The sequence below is a fragment of the Vipera ursinii genome (assembly GCF_947247035.1).
Source record: "Vipera ursinii genome assembly, chromosome: 1".
NCBI classification, from domain to species: domain Eukaryota; kingdom Metazoa; phylum Chordata; class Lepidosauria; order Squamata; family Viperidae; genus Vipera; species Vipera ursinii.
Genome location: NC_139512.1, coordinates 50,523,355 through 50,549,486, shown reverse-complemented (window position 1 = coordinate 50,549,486; position 26,132 = coordinate 50,523,355). Strand labels below are relative to the sequence as shown.

At 41.8% G+C, this 26,132-nt stretch overlaps 1 protein-coding gene across 1 annotated transcript; it reads right to left on the bottom strand.

Annotated features, from left to right (window-relative positions):
• Positions 1 to 1,723: 1,723 nt before the first annotated feature.
• ANGEL1 (angel homolog 1) lies at positions 1,724 to 22,710 on the bottom strand. The gene is made up of 10 exons (XM_083352865.1): positions 22,566 to 22,710; positions 18,219 to 18,827; positions 16,689 to 16,909; positions 11,609 to 11,678; positions 10,828 to 11,261; positions 9,798 to 9,924; positions 9,252 to 9,362; positions 7,845 to 7,914; positions 6,368 to 6,531; positions 1,724 to 5,424 (listed from the first exon to the last, which is right to left on the bottom strand). Exons 1-10 carry the CDS (start codon positions 22,627 to 22,629, stop codon positions 5,264 to 5,266), a joined length of 2,031 nt encoding a protein of 676 aa, XP_083208991.1. The 5' UTR covers positions 22,630 to 22,710; the 3' UTR covers positions 1,724 to 5,263.
• Positions 22,711 to 26,132: the final 3,422 nt, after the last annotated feature.

Here is a 26,132-nt window from a genome sequence, read left to right as displayed (position 1 = left end):
AAGTCTAATGTGATCACTCACTAATTCTATGTCAGCTTAAAGCCCTGTTTCCACCCCCCACCCCCTCTTGAAAGCAGTTTTTGCATACATGTTGATATGTGCATATTCTTGTAATGGGGGAGCTGCTTTTAACGAACAATCCAGCAGTTCTCAGAGGCTGGTCAATGCAACAGAAATGAACATTTGCAATTATGTGTGCCATTACTGATTTCTTAGTAAGAAACCTCTAGTCGCTGAAGAGGTCCCTAGAACACAGTTCATGCCTGCCTTACATTAAATCACGTTAGCTTTAGGGCTATCTGCACAAAGATATTTTATCTTAAAAATGTGTGCAGGGAAGTTGCAGTGCAGTTCTTTTGTCACAGACTGCTGGACCTATCCTGTTAATTGGCCAGAAATTGAGCTTAGCTAGGCTCCTTGGGGAAATCTGAAAGAAGCATGATCTCAGCAACAGATGTCTTATTACCCACAAACCACTCTCTTGGCATGATGTGCTAGCCACCTGCCTCAAACAATTCTGATTGCTTGTAGTGTAGAGATCCTCTAACTTTGTCAGATGGTTCCAAGGGAAATGAGGGCATTGCTTTTAAGACAATCAGTATTTACCACATTTTAGCAGTTTATTTTGTTTTCAGGTCTGTTGTCATGACGGCAAAGTACAGTTTTGTTTCTGTATGATCATGTTTGTGTATCTTTTGTGAACTACCCCCACCTCCTGGTTCTGTGTTCTTATATCACTGATACTGAACCTGCATAGATTTAGTTTTTGTTACCTTTCAATTTTGTATTCTTTATCCTGATTCTTGTTCAGAATTAAAGGTTTGTTTCTGCATATTTTTAAATCTTGTGTCATAAAACAATTGTTTATTGATGTTGTCATTAATAATTAAGACTTCTTCTCCCTAAGTAAAAAGTAGAGTGTTTGGGTACATTGTTACAGCAGACTTCCAGGAATGGCCTGTTCAGGGAGAATACGTACAGTATCTGTAATATTGAAACCATCAATTCTATAATGATTATTCTGTACTGTTAAAACTGCAATGGGTTGTTTTTAAGCAGAAAAATGCTCTTAACAATATTCCAAGACGGAATAATTCCAGTAAAGAGCTGGTGTACATCCTGTTAGCTTTCTAGCATGCTGTAAATGGCGATCTTAAGCACTGAGAATGGCAGTTATACTCAGGATTACTACAGAATTCATGAAGAGATATGTTTGATGGATTACTGTATCAACTGAAATATACTGAGAACTGCAATATACTGCAATATATTGACAATTGAGATTTGTCAGCTTATGACCCTTCCATTATTATATCCAAGACGTTTTCATAGTTCTTCACACTATTTTCACAAAACCTTTCCCCAATCCAGACCTTTTTTTCAAGTGACTAACACTTATTTTAAAAAAATCTTAAAAGAAATTAGGTCTTAAAACAAGTTAATGAAATTAAAACAAAAGCCTAAATATGATCTAAATTTTCCACATTTATTTAAAGTGACACGGTTCCTGTCACATCACAGGCTCCTGCTCATTGTTTTATGTCTTGTGTACAAACTAGTATCATGCATGTAATGCTGCTTTAGAACAGTAGTAGATCTCATATGTACTGTATGACCTAAACTAAATGTTACTTAAGAAGAGATTAGAGGCTACTTTCAGAAAGCCTCAACAGGAGAGAAATTTTGCTGCTAGTTGGGCTAAAAAAGCAATCTGAAAAGTCTCTGAACTAATTAAAATTTATTTTTTTTCAAATATATAATCCATCAAATGAAACCAATTATGTAATCTATCTGTTTACCATACAGTGAGCATGCAAGATAAAATAAAAACAGCATTTGTTAGTGGGAATAGAAATATTGGTAAAAAATACCTTGAGGGGAAAAAATAAAACCTAATGAACTGTCTTGAGAAGAAGCAAAGTGATATATATACATATGAATGTGCCTCTAAATGTTACTTTAAAGTGGGTCCTTATCACCCAAAGACAAACAGTTGCTTTCAATGACAAGGTGGACAGTCCAAGTAATTTTCTTGGCAACAAAGAAAGAGATTTGCCTAGGCCTGTCTGCAGGAGATGGGGGCATCAAGGGAGGACAAATTAATAAACGTTTTTTATGTCATTGTAACACAAACTCCTCTTTATATTTATGTTGCGATATGTGCATCTACAAAACGGGCAGGGGTTACAGTGTGTGGCTGCTTTTATCATGTTGATGAAAGCCGCCACTCCTGCAGATCTCTCTTATTTGGATCCTTAAGAATACAGTCCTGGTATGCATTTACTCAGAAGTTATCTGGAGTACAATGGGGTTTATTCACAAGTAGTAAGTACAGGAAATCCCCGAGTTACGAATGTTCACTTAGCGAATGTTCAAAGTTACGTGATAAGCGCCCCCTAGTGTTTACAAACAAGTCCCAAAATTACGAATGTTGCAGCACCATGGCAGTCGTTCATCCTTACGAACGACTGCAGAGGCACTGCAACATTCACCCTGCCTATTCCCTCCCCCCCCAACCGGGTCTCAATAGGCACTAGGCCTATGGATAATCACCTTGTGAAGATCTAGAGAGCCTTCATTTCTTAATCTATTTCACTGCTTCAGGCCTCTGGTGCGTTAACAGAGAATAGAGGCCTAAAGTACCGCAAGATCACTCGAGATTTCACACTACTGATGTTGCATGATCTTACAGTACACCTATGTTCTCTGCAAACGGAGGCCTGGACAAGATCTGCAGCAAAAGGCTTTGCAAATGGAGGGAAGGCCTGAAGTGGAGCTCTGGATTCACAAGTGTGCCACTCCTGGCCTTTGTTTTCGGCAGCAAAGGCCTTGAGGAAAGGCCTTTGCCGCCAAAAACAGAGGCTGGGAGTGACACACGGAGACTGAAAGCATCTCAATGCTGTAATCTCACGGCTGAAGTCACTCTGCCTCAAAGTGTCCACTCAGCTTGCATACTTTGGGTGCCAAAACTGGAAGCTTCTCAGTGCCGTGATCTTGTGTGGCAGAGAGGCTGGAGAGGAGACAGCTTGCTAGATCTTTGCAAGGTAAGTGAACCTGGCGTGGCAGGATGGGGGGGGGGAAGCAATTGTGGTGAGAATGAGGTACCTCAGGTCGGGGGAGGCATTGGGTGGTCTGAAGCAAGGGGTCTGTTCCATCCCTAGGGCCACGCCCCCCATGGCTTTCCCCACCCTGAGATACCTCATGTGCGCTCAATGACCTGCGCATCCGGTTAGCGAATGCATAGGCGAAAGCAGGGAGTGAGGGCCTTCATGGTATGCCATACAATCCTACGAATCCTCAAGTTATGAATGAAATGGGCAGGCTCCATTACATTCGTAACTCGAGGACTACCTGTACAAGACTGCAGAGTAAATCTCTTTGACTCTCTATTAGTACAAAACATTATTAGTACAAAAACATTTTGCAAAAAGAAGTTCCACCTAAGGCTTGAAAGCATATGCCACAGAGAGCAGAGGGAATGGAGTTAGGATTTTCAACCAAATTTGGCAGGCAGTTATTTTTATTAAAGCAAGTTTACCTGACTTTTTTTCCCCCTTAAAACTAAGAAAAGTTCCTTCTCTCTTACCATAATATGCATTTTGATGCAATTTTGAAATTGCATGTGGCTCATAAGCTACTTATATTTATATACCTATATACTTATCAAGAGCTTGTAAAGAACATCAGGACCCTCCAATTATATAACTAGGTGAAAAACATGGTACCTGAAGTAGTTGTGCAATAAGGTTCAACCTTACCTCCCGTAGCTTGAGACTACATGCAAATAATTACAGATCTGGAATTCTAACCTAAAATTTTTCAAATCAACCAGCAGAACAGCACACAAATCAACAAAATCCAGCTAAGAATCTTAGTAAGAAATAGAATGAATACTTTTTGCAACTGAAAAACTTTTTATAATTACTCAGAAATGTATCTGCAGAGCCTAATTTTCTTTCTTTCTGCTCCTGTAAGAGAAAGAATCTAAAAATTAGGCATTATTATATTGTATTCAGCTCCTAAGGCCCAGTGTTCATTTTTTCTAGCATCTTTGTCGAGCAACACATTCTAAGCGTAACCTGCAACATCCACCAGAGGGCGTTACTGAAGCCTCACACAAAGATGCTTCAGTTTACTCTTTTTCCAGACCCAACCGACTAAATTTACAACTTTTCTGAAATTAGAAAAAAAATATTTATTTTTCTTTCAAATTGAAGAAAATAATTAAAATACTGAAAGCTCCCAAGGCATTTTGTCCAATACAACATTGCACACAGCCTGCACATAGCTGTAATAAATTTTCTATATATTGAGAATGGGGGTTATGTACAGACCAACCTTACTCTGAATCACCTGAGCAGCAACTGTCAGGCCCACTTCTAGTTCCCAACAACATGACTTCCTTTAAAAAAAAAAGCATCTGTCATTTTCTATCAGTTTTGGCAGTCCTCATTTGCAACTCTAGTTGTCAGCAGAGACAGCAAAAAACGTCCCAAAGTAGTGAATCAATGTATAAAAAGCCTCTTGAAGAACCTGACAAGAAAATGCAATGTTCTCAGAGCAGTGAATGAAATTAATCTTAAAAGAGTTTTCAAGAAGCTTTGTTGACATGGAAACAAATTAAATTGGTAGGAAAATCTTTATGGAAAAATTTCTGTGTAGTCAGGGGACGCCAGCTGAATTAATTCCATTACCAAACAGACAAGAGGGACACGCCAATCAACAAGCATTTACCTGTGGAAACAGGATCATCAGAAGCAACAGCTCACCAGCTCTCAAAAAGTTAAAATCACTCCACCAACCATCACTGGTTTGAGTGCAATAATAACAGTATAGAGATTTCTTGCTGCCTGCAGCACAAAGCAAGTATTTGTGTGTGTGTGTGTGTGTGTGTGTGTGTGTGTGTAGCCCACATGAAGACTCCGTTCAGACTTTTGTTGTGCTCCGCGACACGCCCTGCTAATGGTGTGTGAGCATACTTTCAAACCAGAGAACGAATAGACAAGGCTGCCACTTGGATGGCAGGAGGCCCTTAAAGATGGTACAGTAGCCAGACATAAAATGGCAGTGAAGCTTAGACTAAGATTACAGAATTCTAGAGTAAACCAAATCATTATTTCCTCTTGAAAAAAAGGGAGAAAAGAACAAGGACATCTCAAAAATAGGGAAGGGGGGAGGGTGGGGAAGATCCTTTTTTTCTTTTTGTTCGCTGATGCAAACTTCAGTGGCATGATTTTCTCATTCAGGCCAAGAGTCCTGAAGATTAGAAGTCAGAAATCTCTAGCCCAAAACTGGCCAGCAGACAAAGATGATCAGATGAACAGAAAGGATTTGGCAAGCCATTTGCTGACCAAAGGATGTCTTCAGAGAGAAGGGAGAGGCGGCCAAGCAGCTTTAGGGCTCCATCTTGGTACATCCTGCGATCTAAATAAAAAACAGAATGAGAAATGTGAACAGGGCCCCACAAAGTAAAGTTGGAATCGAGCTATCAGAAGATAAAAGCAATGCAGATCGATACACAAACAACAGCCACAGCAATGTAAGAAATATTTACAACAGATGCATTTCTAAGTCCAGATACACACCAGGCCCTTGATAACCTTTGCTATGTTTTTGTTTAAATTTGATGTGATCAGGTGTCAGTGGCTGTTCTCAAATGTCCATATAACTCATTTTAAGCATTCAGAAAAATGTGAGTAGTGAAACAAATGAGGGAAGTTACACAATAAGAATCTGTTTCCAGTCGTCCTGTAGATATATGTCAATTTCTTGGCTTCCGTGCTGCTAAATTTAAACTTTGTTTTCAATTTACTCATCAGGTTAGACCTCAAATGAATGGAAGAATGAGCAACTCATTGCTCAGAAATAATCATCAACATTTCTTCCCAGGATAAACTAAAGAAAGGCAGGGATTAGCCTTTGACATGGAACAAATATCCATTTCTGTAGGAAAATCAGTTTCTGTTCACAGAACTGGACAATTTCCTTTTCCTCGTGAAGTTCTCTCACTTCACCTCACAGCATTTGGACCTGTAAATTCTTCATGTTTTAAATAGACTTTATGGATTTGAGGAAAGAGAACCCAAGAGAGAAGGAAAACAAGAGAAAGCTCCAATGCACAAATAGATGTTCATATAATTTTGAACACACACACACACACACAACACCATACACTTCTGACAATCATTAAAGAAAAGCCACAAGAAGCAGAAAAGATACATAATCAGAACCATTGTTTTAAAGCTGGAATTACAGAACTTGTCTCTGTATAAACTGATACATTTAATGGTCCACTGTAGAAATCTGACAAATCAACAAAGATGATCAGAAAGTACCTATGCTTGCTGGAAGAAAGATGCCTACTCACATTCTTCCTGATCATTCTCGATTGGCATGGCTGAGTAAAATATATAATCCACAGTGGCTCCCACTCCCATTGGCATGGTTGTAATCTCTTGGCAACCTCTCTCAGGCAGGAAGTGGTTGTAAGCTGAGGTCAGGTTGAGGCTATGGTGAATACTGCCTGGATACCTATGACCAGGAAAGAAATTACACCCCCAAAACAGAAGAGGGGGGGGGCAGATGCCATTTAACAATAGGAGTGGAAGCAAGAAAAGCAAACTTAAAGATAGCATTCATTATTACCATGCTTCAGAAATTTATTCAAAAGCTGCATGCCAAGAACTGATGATTATTTGGGACACAGCTTATGAAAAAGAGGAGGTCTATCTTTTCTCTCTTTCTGCACTCCCCACAAAATCGTTTGAAGCTTTTTGAGAAGAAATTGTCAGTGATGTTCAGGCAACATCCCCATTTCCAGCAGCTTCTTTTAACTGCTGCTGAATGCTCGTGTTGTTTTCAGGCTAATTACAGTCTAAGAAATCATGCAAAGGACAAAATATAATATACTGCAGCATTTCCATCCACAAATGCAAAGTTGCAGACTGTTCCAGGAGAGCATACTGAGAAAGGACTCTAATATGGCATTATCCACCGAAGCAACTCTGTGAACTTTGCCCCAGGATTAGATTGTGATGGAAAGTGCTCTGAAAATGAAGGGCACTTTCTTTAGGATTAGCCATAATGCCAAATGTTGCTAACTGTTCAAAAAATAACAAATGTCAAAAGGAAATCTGAGAATATTTATAACAACCCTCCAACTAAAAAATTATCTGGAACCTTATTAATATCACATTCAAAAGCAACAAAAAGCAGTACCTTGTTCTAGAAAATCTCATTATACAGGTAATCCCCGACTTTCAACACTTCGTTTAGTGACTGAAGTTACAACATCATTGAAAAATATTACTTGTGGCCACTTTTCACACTTAACGACCGCTGCAGCATCCCCATGGTCCCATGATTTACATTTGGTGCGTGACAACTGACTCACATTTATGACAGTTGCAGTGTCCTGGGGTCACATGATCACCTTTGGTGACCTTCTGACAAGCAAAGTCAATGGGGAAGCCAGATTCACTTAACAACTGTGTCACCAATAACTGCAGTGATTCATTTAACAAAGGTGGCAAGAAAAGTAGTAAAATGGGACAAAACTCCCCTAACAAATTTCTCACTTAGCAACATAAATTCTGGGCTCGATTGTGGTTGTAAGTCGAGGACTACCTGTAGTTTCAATATATTCTGAGTCATGTAATCAAGAGATCCTTCACTTTCTTAGCCTTCCTCTGGTTATATAATCACAGACTCTTGACAAAATGTCTGCCTTAATCTCACTTGGACAAGCATTCTTTAATCTTTTATTGCAGCCTCCCCCCATCTGATAGTCCCAGGTGTGCTTGAACTCTCAAAATCCCAACTCAGCATACCCAACTCAGATTTACCTTGAACAAACCAGTTCTGGATCAGAGTTGTTCTCTACAGTGAGGTCTTTAGGCCAATATGCAGGACGGTCTGCAATGCACAAAACAAAAGCAAAACACTCGATCAAGCACACCACCCAGTTTGCAATATTTGACTCCAACAGGCATAACAAAACCAGCTGCCCCCAACGTCCTACAGCAAAATACACCAAAGGCCAAGACGCAAGAGTTTAGTTTCAATATTCTATGCAAACTGCCATCTTTTTACACAACAGCCTGGAATAACTTCCACAACTTTCTGAATAAATTCAAGCACCAACACTTGTCAAGTTAAAAATGGGTTTGCCTACTTTCACTCTGTCACGGCTGCATTCTAAAAACATTTGTGCAGACATGAAACAGAAAACAAAAATTAAGGTCCAAGAAAGAAATAACACTAGCATTTTTAAAGTAATAGATATGATTCAGAACTAACAATGTTCTGAAGCCAAACAGTGTTGCAGGCAAACAGTGATGGCTTCAGGAATTCTTCCCAACTATTAGGTGCAGCCACAGAAGGTGACTACATTTTCTTCTGTGTAGTGAAGTAGCATGTTGCATCTGTGAGAGGTGCATGTGTGCACAACTTGCACTTTGCCCCCAGGTATCAATCAAGTTGCATGCATACATGTTGCCTGCATGTTTGCGTCTGTAAAGATCTAGTCAGGGGAGGTGCCTATTCATCCTCTCTGGGTGTGCTTTTCTGCCCTCTTCTTATGTTGTGTCTATGGGCACTGAGACACATAGGGCAGGCAGCACACTAAGCAGCATTCCAGCCCAATGCCAAACTCTTTTTCCCATGTGGATGCAATGGGAGATTTTTTTTCTCCCCATAGTCCCTGGCCAGATCCAGCACATTTTAAAACTCTGCTAGTCTCTCCATTCAGATCCTGTGGTGTTCAGTTTTGATCCTGCGGTGTTCAGTTTTCAGAAACTTATGTCATCGGTGAACAGCATTCTGATTCCTTTATATACAGTAATTTCTTTCCAGCTTCAGCTTCATAGGGCATGACCACAGGTTTAATCATAAAACATGAAAGGTCAGTTTATTACCTCAATGAATTATTCCAAAGCTCCGCACAGACTGCAGAATTCACTGATGCTCTTCTGATTGCTATGAAAATCAAGCAAGACCATGCAGGATGTTCTTCCCTACCAGGACTCTCCCAATATGGATTCTCATACTACTAATACCACCAAGTATAGGCAAAAATGCCCAGGAATTATGGAGTATAAAAATCCAATACTTCCAGCACCATGTTGGGAAAGGCTGCTTTAACCACACTTACAAACCCTTCTGCAGCATCTTGTTAAATAAACGTTGAACATTTTCTGCAGTGAGGTATATTGTTGCTGACAGAGGTAAAATCAGGGAAGAATCTTGGGTACCTGGCACAGCATCTGTCACACCTTCTAACAGGATCAAGTCTGCAGGTCGCTCACAGGCAACATCACAGTAATGGAACTGAAGCAGGAAGTCACGACTGTATTTAAGTCTGTCTGCAGATGAAAAGCAGACCCAAAAGGGAAAAGAAAATTAGAATGGTTACAGTGTGTTCAAACTTGTTATTTGCATTCTAATTTCCAGCTGACAGTTGTTAAAATGAAGCTGCACGTCTCCATGCATCCATGCAGATACAATTTCAAATACTAAGAACTCATAAACAAACAAAACAAAAATGAACCACTGTACAACCCTGGAAAGTCATTGATTGTTCACTCCCACATAACCACCGATCCCGTTTAACTCGATGAATTTACAACTGCCATTGAGCGAGTGCGCCTGTAGGTAAGTTCTTTAAACAAAACGAGGAACCTCAGAGAGTGAAAAGCCTGTCATTCTGAGGACTCGCACTGAAAAGAAGATGTCCCTTCCTGAACACACATTACTGAAAAGCACAAGACCTACGACTTCAATTTTACCATGAGATTCACCTGACTTCTTGCTTTGACAAAGAGTGATATACTGGCAGTCATCTGTTATACCCAGGCAGCCAGGCCACAGAGGAAACAGCAATTTCCGTTGGTGTGGGTTCTGACAGAATTCCTCCTGTCCAGACACCTTTGTAGGGAGAAAAAGAAGAAAGAACAGAACACAAAATACCCACCAAGTGTTTTGAGGAAAATAATCCAAAGTTCCAAAACTCTAGAACAACCACATGAAAATCAGAAAGCCAGAACCCTAATCTAAAATAGTGTTTGTCAACCATACTGTAATTGTGTGGATTTCAACTTCCAGGCTGAGTGGGAAATTCTGAGGGTTGAAATCCATACATCTTAAAGTTGCCAAGGTTGAGATACACTGATCTACAATATAAATGCAAGAATACTAGGGATGCATTTGCACTAACAAGCAAATTAGTGTCTACTACGGAGAAAGAACTCCTCACCCTACCCCAAACTAGAGTTTTCTTAAATAAAGACTTTGGAAATCTAGCTGAGCAAGACATTCTGAGAGTTCAAATCTTCCTGCTTTCTGCTCATGTAGCAGTGTAGTAGGATGCAAGAAGTATGTATATGTTCTATTTTAATTGCTTATAATTTTGTAAAAGGCAACCTTTCAGCCATGAGGAACACATGTCAAATCACGGCCATAAGTTCTCTCCAGCAACAGATTTCTCTCATTTACCCTGCAGAGAGGAACTGCACTTGTACCACACTTCCCAGCAGTGACTTGGTAGGCATAAGAGGACTGAGAAATGGGGGAGGGAGGCTGCATAGTCAATTTCTGCCACGGCAGCATCCCAATATTTAACTATCTGGCTGGCTATTACTTGAAAATAGCACTTTCTGCCACAACATTTTTACAGATGGCCTCTATAGTAACCAGGTCAATTTAAATAAATGAACTAAGCCTGAAAAAGTGCTGTGTTGGAGAGAAAAGCAAGATTCTCAGGGGGTGCTGGAAACCATAAAACTATTTAAGAGCTAAACCAAGACTATCTGATATCTTTCTTTTGCTTACCTTCCAGGCTGGCATTCCATGATAGTACAACTGGCCATTCCGGATGAATTTATATAGTGGTGAGTCAGGCACAGAGTTCAGGTCCCCACATAAGATGATGGGGCAGTAACTGCCATCAGCCAGTTTTGCAGTTTTGTCAATCTCTGCCAAGAGCAGAGACATCTGGGCCAGTTTGATGTCTCCCCGACGGGGACTATACAATACATGAGTGTTTGCCACGCACAAAGGGCCGATTGCCTTCTCTCCCAGGTTTTCTGTTAATAAGGGCTGTAGTAGTAACACCAGGCCCACATTGTCCCTGCTGAGGATATCCAAACCAGGCCGGAAGTATTCAACAGGGCTAGCACTGATCAGTTGGAATTTATTCTGCTTGTAACAGATTGCACAACCATCTGTCTTTCTTCCTGTCCGCCGCTTGTAGATACAGGTAAAGCCTAGCCAAATGACAAAAGCTTCTTGTTACATATGCCTCTTTGATCTTTTTGAGATGAAGAAGGCACTGCTCATCTTGGCTCAACTCAATTCAGAAGGTAATGCATGGAAAAGGAGAAGCAAAACAAAGCTCAGTACACCCTCCCTTCCAAAACCTGATATGCACTAGAGCTTCAAAAGCATCCATAAAGCTCCAAGTTCCCCCAAACCATGTTGACTATCAAAAGTAAAGCCAATCATCCCAAAACATCCGTGGCTGTTAAACACCAAGAGGCATTTTTACTGATCCTGGTTGGAGCATCAAGAAGCATATTCTTGAGCTAAGCTCACTATCAGAAGGAAGTTTTACCCATCATCATCAGCGTTGGCTCCAACTGCTCCCAATAATGATTCTCTTGAACTTCTTGGAGACAGAGAATCTAGAAGAAAATATCTATAATAAGTTATGTCATATCTTTCTAAGGCAGAACAAATAAATTATTTCACACTACCTACATTTCACTTCTCCCAAATTTATTATCCTCCCTTAATTACATTTGCCATAAAAGGAAAAATACAGATAGTCCTTGGTTAACTATGAGAATTGGGACTGGAGTTGCCAGAAAGTGATGAGGCCACTTGACTACACCATTTAGTAGTGGAAATCCTAGCCTTTCTGGTTGCTGTTGTTAAGCGAATCCCACACTGACTTTAAGTAAAGACATCATGGGGTCACCATTTGCAACTTATTATAAGTTTCCCCATTGACTCTGTACGTCAGAAGCCAGCAAAGAGGTCACAAATGGCAATCACACAATAGCAGGGATGGCTAGAACTTCAAGGTGGTACCAGTCATAAGTACCACTCGTTCAGCACTGTCACAAATTTGAATGGTAGCTAAACAAGTGATTGTTAAAGGAGGGCCACCTACCTAGCAAATTTCGTGATTGTACGGAATTGTATATTTAAGTGAAAACAGAAAGTGAAAAGTGTTAAAAGAAGCAAGAGATTCAACAGCCCCAATTACAGTTATAAATATGTAATGGTAGGTGGGAAAGAACTTGGGAGGTGTGGTGAAAAGGCGCTAGCTAAGGAACAGTCAGATAATACACAGCCCAGCCCAGAGGTGCATAGCGGATGGAGCAAGAGGCTTAGAAGGGACCCTTCTTAAGTTATTGAACTGTAAAGATGACAGTCCCCTTCATGGATTACTGCCTTGTCGTGGCGAAGGGGCTTGCGTAATTCAATGAAGCTATGAGCTATGCCGTGCAGGGCCACCCAAGACGGACAGGTCATAGCAGAGAGTTCTGACAAAACGTGATCCACTGGAGAAGGAAATGGCAACCCACTCCAGTATCTTTGCCATGAAAACCCTATGGACAGTACCAAAAGGCAAAACGATATGACGCTGGAAGATGAGCCCCTCAGGTCGGAAGGCGTCCAATATGCTACTGGGGAAGAGCAGAGGGCTAGTACTAGTAGCGCCAGAAAGAATGAAGCGACTGGGCCAAAGCCGAAAGGACGCTCAGCTGTGGATATGTCTGGTGGTGAAAGGAAAGTCCGATGCTGTAAAGATTTTTTCTCCATAGGAACCTGGAATGTAAGATCCATGAATCAAGGCAAGCTGGACGTGGTCAAACAAGAGATGACAAGACTGAACATCGACATCTTAGGTATCAGCGAACTAAAATGGACAGGAATGGGTGAATTTAATTCAGATGACCATCAGGTATACTACTGCGGGCAAGAATCCCTCAGAAGAAATGGAGTAGCCTTCATAGTCAATAAAAGAGTAGGAAAAGCAATACTGGGATACAATCCTCAAAATGACAGAATGATCTCAGTTCGAATCCAAGGCAAACCATTCAATATCACAGTAGTCCAAGTCTATGCCCCAACCACCGGTGCTGAAGAGGATGAAATTGACCGGTTCTATGAAGCCCTACAGCACCTTATAGAACTAACACCAAAAAATGATGTCCTTATCATCATGGGGGATTGGAATGCTAAAGTAGGAAGCCAAAAGATAACCGGAATAACAGGCAAGTTTGGCCTTGGAGTACAAAATGAAGCAGGGCACAGGCTGATAGAATTTTGTCAAGAGAATACGATGGTCATAGCAAACACTCTTTTCCAACAACCCAAGAGACGGCTCTACACATGGACATCACCCGACGGTCAACACAGAAATCAGATTGACTATATGCTCTGCAGCCAAAGATGGAGAAGCTCTATACAGTCAGTAAAAACAAGACCAGGAGCTGACTGTGGCTCAGACCATGAGCTTCTCATTGCAAAGTTTAGGCTTAAACTGAAGAAAGTAGGGAAAAGCACCATGCCAGTCAGGTATGAATTAAATCATATCCCCATTGAATATACAGTAGAGGTGACAAATAGATTTAAGGAATTAGATCTGATAGACAGAGTGCCTGAAGAACTATGGACAGAGGTTCGCAACATTGTACAAGAGGTAGCAACCAAAACCATCCCGAAGAAAAAGAAATGCAAGAAAGCAAAATGGCTGTCTGAGGAAGCTTTGCAAATAGCTGAGGAAAGGAGGGAAGCAAAAGGCAAGGGAGAAAAAGAAAGATACACCCAATTGAATGCAGAATTCCAGAGAATAGCTAGAAGAGATAAGAATGCCTTCTTAAATGAACAGTGCAAAGAAATAGAAGAAAACAATAGAATAGGGAGGACCAGAGATCTTTTCAAGAAAATTGGAGAGATGAAGGGAACGTTCAATGCAAAAATGGGCATGATAAAGGATCAAAATGGCAGGGACCTAACAGAGGCAGAAGAGATTAAGAAGAGATGGCAAAATTACACAGAAGAACTATACAAGAATGAGCTTAACGTCCCTGATAATCACAATGAGGTGGTCACTGACCTCGAGCCAGACATCCTAGAATGTGAAGTGAAGTGGGCCTTAGAAAAGCTGAGCAACAACAAAGCTAGTGGAGGTGACAGTATTCCAGCTGAGCTATTCAAAATCTTAAAAGACAATGCAGTAAAAGTGCTACACTCAATTTGCCAGCAAATTTGGAAAACTCAACAGTGGCCACAGGATTGGAAAAGATCAGTTTATATTCCAATTCCAAAGAAAGGCAGTGCCAAAGAATGTTCAAACTATCGCACCATTGCACTCATTTCTCATGCTAGTAAAGTTATGCTTAAAATCCTACAAGCTAGACTCCAGCAGTATGTCGATCGAGAACTACCAGAAGTACAGGCAGGATTTCGAAGAGGCAGAGGAACTAGAGATCAAATAGCCAACATACGCTGGATCATGGAGAAAGCTAGAGAGTTCCAGAAAAACATCTACTTCTGCTTCATTGACTATGCTAAAGCCTTTGATTGTGTGGATCATAACAAACTGTGGCAAGTTCTTAAAGAGATGGGAGTACCAGAACATCTTATTTGTCTCTTGAAAAACCTATATGCGGGCCAAGAAGCAACAGTGAGAACTGGACACGGAACCACTGATTGGTTCCAAATTGGGAAAGGAGTCCGGCAAGGCTGTATACTGTCGCCTTACCTATTTAACTTATATGCAGAACACATCATGAGAAAGGCAGGGCTAGATGAATCAAAAGTTGGAATTAAGATTGCCGGAAGAAATATCAACAACCTAAGATATGCAGATGATACCACTCTAATGGCAGAAAGTGAAGAGGAACTGAAGAGTCTCTTGTTGCGAGTGAAGATGGAGAGTGCAAAAGTTGGGTTGAAACTAAACATTAAGAAAACCAAGATCATGGCATCCGGCCCTCTCAATTCCTGGCAAATAGATGGGGAAGAAATGGAGGTAGTGACAGATTTTATTTTCCTGGGCTCCAAGATCACTGCAGATGGGGACTGTAGTCAAGAAATTAAAAGACGCTTGCTCCTCGGGAGGAAAGCCATGGCAAATCTAGACAGCACACTAAAAAGCAGAGACATCACCCTGTCAACAAAAGTGCGTATAGTCAAGGCTATGGTCTTCCCAGTTGCAATGTATGGCAGTGAAAGTTGGACCATAAGAAAGGCTGAGCGCCAAAGAATTGAGGCCTTTGAACTCTGGTGCTGGAGAAGACTCCTGCGAGTCCCTTGGACTGCAAGGCGATCAAACCGGTCAGTCCTAGAGGAGATCAACCCTGACTGCTCTTTAGAAGGCCAGATCCTGAAGCTAAAACTCAAATACTTTGGCCACCTAATGAGGAGGAAGGACTCACTGGAGAAGAGCCTAATGCTGGGAAAGATTGAGGGCAATAGAAGAAGGGGACGACAGAGAATGAGGTGGCTGGATGGAGTCACTGAAGCAGTAGGCGTGAGTTTAAATGGACTCCAGAAGATGGTAGAGGACAGGAAAGCCTGGAGGAACATTGTCCATAGGGTCGCGATGGGTCGGACACGACTTCGCAACTAACAACAACAACAACAAAAAGATGACAGTGGGAGAATTTTACTTTCAGACTTTCATGATTCTGTTATTGTAGCTTTACAATATAGTAGAATTAGTTTATCAAATTGTGTTTTCTATGTATTGATAAGACTGACAGAATGGTATTAGCTAAAAGGCTAAATAGTTCTCTCCCCCTCAAAAATTGATTCCTAATTATTCAGAAAAGATAGGCTTAAAGACAGGTGAACCACAGACTTTGAGTGAGGAATGTTCTGAAGCTTTATTATAATGCAAGGCATTATGGGCCTTGTATTTCCTTTGCTTCCTCTTAGTAGCAATGTAAATGCAGGTAGTCCTCACATCCCGACACTCATTCTTTGACTGTTCAAAGTTGAGGCAGCGCCGAGTAGGTGGTCCTCCAAGTTCCAGTCATGATAGTGTCCCTGTGGTCACGTCATCACAATATGGGCATTTGGCAAACAGCTTGCACTTATGATAGTTGCAGTGTCCTGTGATCATGCCATTTGTGACCATCTCTGCCAGCTTCCCACAAGTAAAGTCAATGGGGAAGCCTGCAAGGAATGTTGCAAGTCACTCTAGTACAGTAAGTCCTACCAGCATTCTTATATTTCTGCTGTGCTGCATCCTCCATCCACTGGCCTTCCTCCATTTGTGTCCTGCTGCACCATCCCAGCCTTCCTGCACTTGCTACTTGCCACACCATCCATCCCCTGGCCATCTTGCCTCCCACTGGGCTACACCATCCATCTCCTCCAGCCTTCTTGCACTTGTCATAGCCTGCACCATGTGTCCTATGGCCTACCCAATCTCCCTGTGGCACCCATGCACTCCTTACCTAGGACTCCTGTACCTCCTGCTTAATGAGCTGTGTGTCTTGGGATTACAAGAGCAACTGGCATTGCTGGGATTGTTACTGCTAAGTAATGATTCATGTGACATCATGCTTTGTGATCGCATCACTGTGACAGCAGTCCTGATTCCAATTGCTGTTATAATCTGAGGACTACTTGTATACTCAAATACAACAAAGCCGCCAAGTTATACTCACATCAGGATCCCAGTGCTGGATCTCCTGTAAGAGATTTGCAAGACGATAGCTCCAGTTTAGGGTATCCGGATGGCAATGCATGTAAAGATGAGGGCACTGCTCAATCAGGTCCTGAGCCAGAATGTTGTAAGACATTACTCTGAATTCAAACAGAGACCCACTCTCTGGGTTCAGTTCTGGGTTGCAGGAAGACAGATCTTCCCAGTCTCTCCACAAAATCTCTGTGCAAAAGCAAAAAGTGCAAGACACTGTTTGGATCTATGCTGGAAATGTCTGTTTGTGGCTGACACCCTGTTGTCCTCGAGAGCAAAAAGCAACTGGAGAGAGGATTAACTTTAACTAGAATCTAAGCCTGTGCTTCACAGTAAATTACTAAGTCATAAAAGCTGGTTTAATACAAATGCATCCTTTGACTTTTCATCCTGAGCAACTCATGTGCCTCCGACTTGGTTTGAGTTAGAATATCACCTGAATGCATGATAAGGACTACAATTTTGTTGGCCATCCAGAGTTGTTGTTAAGAAGATGGGAGAAGGGGCAGAACACTGATAAAATCCATTCATAAATAAATAAAATTACAGCTAACACTTTTCGTTGAATTAATTTATGGCTATATTCTTTGGTTTGTTCTAGCCATAATTAGTCTGCATAATGCATTTTTATGATACATTTGGAAAGCTACACATGATGCCGTAGCTCATGTGCTGTGACCCACAGAAAACTAGAGGGGAGAGGTATCAACTTCCATTTTTCAAGACAACAGTGTCAGTCTCTTAAAATTATTTCATTTAAAAAGCTTTTTTTAAAGTTAAATGCACTACAGTATTCTGATGTAACACCACCTATAATTTGACCTAAAGAGCAAAACTAGATGTAACATTAAGGCTACCTCTGTATTTAACCTAAATAAATTTTACTGTACAACTGAGTAATTCTGATTCTTCCAGAGAATGAGAGAGTTTTCCTTTCCTTTGCAGCACTCTGCAAACAAATGCGTTATACTTCACAAACATTTTTAGCATGACAGACTACCAGCTTTTATTCCAAAATTAAAAATATTCAGAAGTGAGCATTTGGGCAATATATTCAGAAATACCAAACTAGCCTCTGGATACCTCTCTGAACTGGATTCTACTACTATGGTGATTGTATTCCCCCAAAATGTTATTTTTGCCATTCCAGTCTGAAAGCAAGTATTTGAAAAGTTCCTGTCTATAGATTGTAACTGGGTATTCTTCTTGAACATAAGTAATGCAGTGGATTAAATTAGTATGTACTATTTGCATGTTTTTGCTAGTTATTTTACATATTTTTGTCCTTGTTACTGCTCACAGTGTGTAATATCTCTAACCATCAAAGGAATTTAGAAGATTCAGCAGATATCTTGAAGGAATTCAAAGCAAGGTAAGACTGAGGTATTCCCACAATATCTAACGTAACTAATATTAACACATCAAGTCACATTGTAATAGCAACTCTGCTCTTATCCAGTAAAGTCAAAGTCACACAGTGAAATGCATTGGTACTTACCATGATAAGGTATGTCTAGGGGGAGTGGCTGAAATTGACCTGCATCTGCAAAAGGCCACATTACTGCCTCAGCTGATATCACATCATTCTCCTGGGCAGGACTCCAGGCTAGCACAGCAGGATCTTCAATCCATACTTCTGTGGACAAAGCAGCATCCTCATCTGGAAGATCACCCTCTGTCCGTACTGCTGCCCATGGAGCATTGACTTCCACATCCTCTTTTTCCTGTGTATGTGAGCTTGCCAAGGTCGGTTCTACAAATTCCTGTAGCCCAGAAGATCCCTCAGTCGGGACCTCTTGCAGCAGTGGCTGCTGATGTTCCTCTTCCTCCTCTTGGTCATTAGACTGTGGTGAGACAATCAAGTTGCTTAAGCTCGTCATCAGTAGCTTTGGGCCTTCTTGCCACTCCACAGCCGAAATGGCTGATACTTTGTCCCGTTCCGAAGCCCTCTCATTAGTGCAACCTCCCCCAGCCCCCTTCTCCAGCCACTGCTGCAGCAGGGCTTGCTTCTCCTCCAAGCTTGGCTTCCCACCAATTGGACCAGAAAGGCCGTCTATAGATGTGCTCTTTGGCAGAAGCGCGTTCTTTCGACAGGTAAAGAAAGCATCTGTCAAAAATATGGACATATGTTCACTTTAGAAACAACTCGCTTAAGCATAGTAAAATTAACTGCAATAATGCCTTTAACAATTCATAAAGGTAAAGGTTAAGGTAAAGGTTCCCCCGCGCACGCGTGCTTGTCGTTTCCGACTCTAGGGGCCGGTGCTCATCTCCGTTTCAAAGCCAAAGAGCCAGCGCTTGTCCGAGGACGTCTCCGTGGTCATGTGGCCGGCATGACTAGATGCCAAAGGCGCACGGAACGCTGTTACCTTCCCACCGTAGTGGTCCCTATTTTTCTACTTGCATTTTTACGTGCTTTCGAACTGCTAGGTTGGCAGAAGCTGGGACGAGCAACAGGCGTTCACTCTGCTACGCGGCACTCGGGATTCGACCCGCCAAACTGCCGATCTTCTGATCGACAAGCTCAGCGTCCTAACCCACTGAGCCACCGCATCCCATTCATAAACACCAACAAATCACCCTTTTCTAAATCAGGGATTTCCAATCTCTCTGGGAGAGTGAGGAAGATTCAGATTTTGAGAGTCCATTGTGGGTACATTCACAAAGTGGTTGACTGGTGGCAAGGGCCAAATACCCATTACAGGAAGGCAAGCAAAGCCCTGGATTGCATTCACTCATCATTTCATTTCATACAAGATGATATTTATTATTAGTTTTTAAAAGAAGTATCTGGGATCTACAGGGAGTGCAGAATTATTAGGCAAATGAGTATTTTGACCACATCATCCTCTTTATGCATGTTGTCTTACTCCAAGCTGTATAGGCTCGAAAGCCTACTACCAATTAAGCATATTAGGTGATGTGCATCTCTGTAATGAGAAGGGGTGTGGTCTAATGACATCAACACCCTGTATCAGGTGTGCATAATTATTAGGCAACTTCCTTTCCTTTGGCAAAATGGGTCAAAAGAAGGACTTGACAGGCTCAGAAAAGTCAAAAATAGTGAGATATCTTGCAGAGGGATGCAGCACTCTTAAAATTGCAAAGCTTCTGAAGCGTGATCATCGAACAATCAAGCGTTTCATTCAAAATAGTCAACAGGGTCGCAAGAAGCGTGTGGAGAAACCAAGGCGCAAAATAACTGCCCATGAACTGAGAAAAGTCAAGCGTGCAGCTGCCAAGATGCCACTTGCCACCAGTTTGGCCATATTTCAGAGCTGCAACATCACTGGAGTGCCCAAAAGCACAAGGTGTGCAATACTCAGAGACATGGCCAAGGTAAGAAAGGCTGAAAGACGACCACCACTGAACAAGACACACAAGCTGAAACGTCAAGACTGGGCCAAGAAATATCTCAAGACTGATTTTTCTAAGGTTTTATGGACTGATGAAATGAGAGTGGGCCAGATGGATGGGCCCGTGGCTGGATTGGTAAAGGGCAGAGAGCTCCAGTCCGACTCAGACGCCAGCAAGGTGGAGGTGGAGTACTGGTTTGGGCTGGTATCATCAAAGATGAGCTTGTGGGGCCTTTTCGGGTTGAGGATGGAGTCAAGCTCAACTCCCAGTCCTACTGCCAGTTTCTGGAAGACACCTTCTTCAAGCAGTGGTACAGGAAGAAGTCTGCATCCTTCAAGAAAAAACATGATTTTCATGCAGGACAATGCTCCATCACACGCGTCCAAGTACTCCACAGCGTGGCTGGCAAGAAAGGGTATAAAAGAAGGAAATCTAATGACATGGCCTCCTTGTTCACCTGATCTGAACCCCATTGAGAACCTGTGGTCCATCATCAAATGTGAGATTTACAAGGAGGGAAAACAGTACACCTCTCTGAACAGTGTCTGGGAGGCTGTGGTTGCTGCTGCACGCAATGTTGATGGTGAACAGATCAAAACACTGACAGAATCCATGGATGGCAGGCTTTTGAATGTCCTTGCAAAGAAAGGTGGCTATATTGGTCACTGATTTGTTTTTGTTATGTTTTTGAATGTCAGAAATGTATATTTGTGAATGTTGAGATGTTATATTGGTTTCACTGGTAAAAATAAATAATTGAAATGGGTATATATTTGTTTTTTGTTAAGTTGCCTAATAATTATGCACAGTAATAGTCACCTGCACACACAGATATCCCCCTAAAATAGCTATAACTAAAAACAAACTAAAAACTACTTCCAAAAATATTCAGCTTTGATATTAATGAGTTTTTTGGGTTCATTGAGAACATGGTTGTTGTTCAATAATAAAATTAATCCTCAAAAATACAACTTGCCTAATAATTCTGCACTCCCTGTATATGGAGTCCAGAGACATTTTAGAAAAGATAGGTTATGTCTGAGAGTAGTGTTATCTTTCTCATCCAGGTTTTTTTTTTTTAAAAAAAAACAGAATCCACAAAACAATGAAGATTGAGTAGGGCAAGAATTCTGGAAAGCACAAAGAAATGTGTCGGTGAATATGATGTTGCTTTTGGAATCAAAATAGGGAACCAGGATCTATAACAACTGTGCATTATGTAAGTCTCACATAGGAGTTTGAATATTTGGGTTCAGCAATATCAACATTTTATGATTTAGCTGAATTTGAAATCGGACAGTAAACAAGACGTGCTTACTGACAAACCTAACCTAACTTTTCTATCCTGATTCAAATAAAAGCAAATTAACTGACATTAATTTCAAAAATTAGTTGACCAGGTGAATAAGCACTGTAGAAACAAAGACCAAACTTAAGTAAAATTAAGATTTTACTTTGTAAACAAGATTAGAAGAAATGAAACAGAATGAAGTTATACACAAAAAGTTTTAAGCATGTTATTTAGGACGGAGGGCCTGAAATTTGATATAGCGCAGTCTCAAAACCATCCTGATTATTAGAAAGTAACTTTAAAACCAAGGGGCCATTTCTACATCTCACAACAGGGCCACAAAAAGAAATTGAAACGCGACACGTGCAGTCCAAGGCAACCCTAACCGAATTGAATACTTGTGAAATAAAAAACGTTGGCAACGCCTGCTCTTACACCCTCTCCCTTCCAATTGGAACAGCAGGGAAAATAAAAACTGATCTACCTCGTAAGACTGCAAGGAAACGATGCAAGTAAAGTCTCAGGTAAAAGTCAATCATTAGCAAAACAAGCCAAGTTATCAACTTGTTTCCGGTCCTCCGATCCCACCTGCCCAAGTGCCTGCCTGCCTTCCTTCCTTCCTTCCTAATTTAATTAATTTAATTTAATTTAATTTAATTTAATTAATTTTATTTATTTATTTATTTATTTATTTATTTATTATCACACACACACGCCCATCCTCCTCTTGTTCCAACCATTTGCCTTTTCTTACAGATTTTAAAACACACTGTAACTCCCAGGAGCCGTTTCAGCGTTTGATCTGAGTTACGAGCAACCTCACGGCCGCCTCACTCGGGCTGGTTTTGATCCTCCCGAGAGAAGAAACTTCGCCGGCACGCCGGAAGACGGGACGGGGAGGGGGCGGGGGCGGGAAGGCCCAATGAAAGCCCGGCTCCCAGCGCTGGGCGGAGACAAGCGGCGCAAGCGGCATACTCCTCCCGGGCGCCCAGTCGCCGTTGGGCCAGCTGCCCGGCCAAGGCCGGGGCCTGGCACGCGAGCGAGCGAGAAGCCTCGGCGGGGCGGCGGCAGCCCAGCAGCCATGCCCTTCGCCTGATTGGACGCTCTGTCCCATCCCGCCCCGAGAGGGGAGCGACGGCCGGCCTGCTTCGCCCGAGCGGGGGAGGGGGGGCGAGTCCGAAGTGGGGAGGCGGTTACCTTGGAAAGCCTGCAGGAGCCGCGACAGGGGCAGCAGGACGTAACAGAGGACCGTCCCGATCATCCCGCCAGCCCGCTCCTCCTTTCCCTCCCTCTCTCCCGGCCGCTAGCCAGCCACGCGGAAGGCTGGCTCCGCCTCGCCCAATCTCCCGGAGGTCGACGAGGGTGCTGCTGCGGCGGCGGCTCTGCGCTTTCTCTCCGGGCTTTGGGGGGGGCTGGTTGGGACCCAGGCCCTTCCCCCGAGCCAAGCCGAGTGGAAATTTGCGCAGCCCCGCCCGTCCGCCTGCCTCCTTCCCCTCGATTCCACCGACTTGCAACGAGAAGCACGCGGGACACACACACAAAAAAAAGAGCCAAACCCCAAAACCGCACCCCTTTCTACGCGGGCCTTGTTAAGTCCCCGATTCGGCCCCTGCTGGGTAACCGTAGCGCCGCCGGCAGAGGAGGAGTTGTCAAAGTTTGGCCGAAGAGCGGAGAGATCCGGATTGAAAAGGGAGCCGCGGGGCTACCCGACCTGGCAGGACTGTCCCGCGGGCGATAAACAGCGGAGGCGGCGGCGGTGGGGGAGGGGGAGAGAGAGAGAATGTCAACGCCGCATGCCGCCCCTCCCCCCTCGTTGAGTTGATTGAAGGGAAAACGAGATGGGTGGGCTTCCCAAAGTTTAATGCAGGAGTCTTCAAACTTGGCCCTTTTATGACTTGTGGACTTCAACTCCCAGAATTCCTCAGCCAGCGTGCCTGGCTGAGGAATTCTGGGAGTTGAAGTCCACAAGTCATAAAAGGGCCAAGTTTGAAGATCCCTGTTTTAATGGAAGAGAGTCTGCTTAACTGTATAGGGCAGGGGTAGGCAACCTCGGCTCTTTTATGACTCGTGGACTTCAACTCCCAGAATTCCTGAGCCAGCTTGGCTGGCTCAGGAATTCTGGGAGTTGAAGTCCACGAGTCATAAAAGAGCCGAGGTTGCCTACCCCTGGTATAGGGTGACAGAATCAAAGGACCAGTTCGACTTGCAATTTATACTTCTTTAAAAAGGGTGTGTAAATCGGCTGCTGGCACGTTTGTTACACGTTAGCAGAAAAAAAACCGCGGTGAGGGATAACCCCACTCTTTAAGCACTGATGCGGAAGACTTCGGTTCTTTCTTTGGCGCTATCCAGATAGCTGGGTAGCAGTGCAAATCGGGGATTACCCATTATTTCATCATCTCACTATATTGATAGCAGTTTATGTCAATACCTGAGAAGATTTCTTAAACTCTGAACTGCATGGACGCCCTGAACACTGAATTTCGTTTGTTTTAAAATAAAGATGTTTTTATTTGCCTAGTAGTTGCTGTTACATATATTAATTTGTTTTTCTTCTGCCACCAGTCAGAATAACTGTCAGTTTAAAATATTGGTGTTAACAAAAAAAAGTACTATCTAGTCTTAACCTTTTAAAACCTAACATTTATGTTGATCCAGTTCTTCTTTGGTCTTATTTTTACATACCAACATTCATAAACACACTTGATCTACAGGGAATGGTTTCACTAAGTTTTTCCCTGTGTTTGCTTCTTCCAGAATTACTCCAGTTGAATTGTCTCCATAATTACTCCTCCCTATCACTGGCTTCTAGTGGAGTTGATTTACATGTTTTTATGTAAAACAAATATCAGATTAGATGAAAAACTAGAAACTCTTACCTGCTGGCTATATCCAGTTAATAAACACCAGAATATCCTCAGCTAGTTAGAATAGTAGGGCAGCTCATATTCTGTTACTCAAAATAACTACCAGGAGTACAAACAACTCATCTTTAGATGACCAGGCTTAGGATTCACATAACCCATTTTTTAAACAACTACAATTGTAAGGGGATAATGGAAGTAGCATACAGCTTAATTCTCTTCTGTGTCTAGCAAGGGAAAAGGGCTATTTTCTTATATATACTATATCTTTTTTTAGTGTTTTTGAGTAATTTGACTACTGGCCATTGTCTGCAAGTCCCTGCAGTTTTCTGGGAAAGATTTTCAGAAGTGGTTTGCTATTGCCTCCTCCTTAGGGCTGACAAAGGATAACTGGCCCAAGTTGGCTTTGTGCTTCAGAACTAGAACTCGTGGTCTGCTATACAGCCTGGCGCCTTAACCACTGCACCAAACTGGCTCATGCGACCTCTGGCTAGTATAAAAGCTTGTTCACTGTTACCTCGGGTCTAGGGTTATGAAATATTTGAAGCCTCATGTAAATTAAAAAAAATGCAAATAAAAGTTTTACTTGTTAAAAAGTCAAACGGGCAGTTCAGGGAATTTATTGTGGGTAGAAAATAACCAAAGAAAATAGGGTATGAATATCTGTGCATCAGTTGTCCCCAGTGATTCAGCTTACATCAGGCCCATATTTTGATGTTAATAGGTCATCTGAACTGAATGCTGCTAGTAATTTTGCCGTGCTTATTGAAAGAATATTCTAGCCAGGTTGTGCAACAACTACAAAACAGGAGTTTTTCATGACTGTTAAAAAAAAGTTAATATACAAATCTAATGTGGTTTCCCATCACTGCCCCTTAAATTACCAACACACCACTTTTTGAAATGAGATCTCTGACCTTCATTCTGATCCATTTTGATCCAGCTCAGCAAAGAAGACTTGACCCAAGTCTCAGCTATGTGACTATAGAGATATCATATATCCTAGGTCACAATGTCTCGGTGAGGTCATGGAAGACTTGAAATTAAAGTGACCTAAACTTGAGGCAATAAACATGCATAACATACAGGTAATCATAGTGATATGGAAATGTGGTCATTATAATCAGAAATAATACAATTTGGGATGCTCCATTGCCAGCTGACATTTTAAGACATGAACCTTTCTGTGATTCATAGTAGTTGTTGGATGGGTCCAGTAACGGCTCTGCTTTAGAAGGGCCTGAAGGAAAGGAAACTGTATCACAAAAATACAGTAAAGAAGAATCAACAGATTATCTGATCTCTCAGCAGTAACATGGACTTTTTACACTTTTTGGAGGAGGAGGAGGAGGAAGGTGAGATTGTAGTAGATGCGATATTCAATTTTTTTAAAAAAAAACAATAAACGTTCCCTAAAGAATGTCCTTCAACTTTTAGCAAATGTCATAACTGTGCAATGTTGACTCTATACACGTGAGATCCAAAAAGGGGAGATGGACATTGATGTTTTTGCATGAGTGTAAAATGGGCTAGTAACCAGAACTATAAATTCAGAAATGAAGAAAACTGCCATTGCAGTTATTTTCAGCAAGAAGCAAAAAACTAAGTAGATTACTTAGTTTACATTTACTATAATAAATAAATGTGAACAATTGCATCTTGATTGAGCAGCTGATAATAAAAAGCCTATCCCCAAGCCCCAAAGAATATAACAATACTATTATTACAAATGGAATTATATCTGTTGCAGGAATGGGATATCAGAAGCTTACTCAATGCATGTCAGTTCCTTAGAGGTTGCACTGCTGGAATTCAGCTACATAATAATCAGTATTTTAAAAATGTGTAACTGATAAGCAAAATCATATACGGTATGATAAACTTCCTGTGAATCTTTTTA

Excerpts from the sequence above, each read along its gene's own strand:
- ANGEL1 (XM_083352865.1), bottom strand. The coding sequence starts at position 22,629 with ATGATCGGGACGGTCCTCTGTTACGTCCTGCTGCCCCTGTCGCGGCTC. Across the intron at positions 9,363-9,797 it reads TTGTCAAAGCAAGAAGTCAG|ACAGACTTAAATACAGTCGT; the intron begins GTGAATCTCATG and ends TTTCATCTGCAG. Across the intron at positions 5,425-6,367 it reads CGAGAATGATCAGGAAGAAT|ATCGCAGGATGTACCAAGAT; the intron begins GTGAGTAGGCAT and ends TTTTTTATTTAG.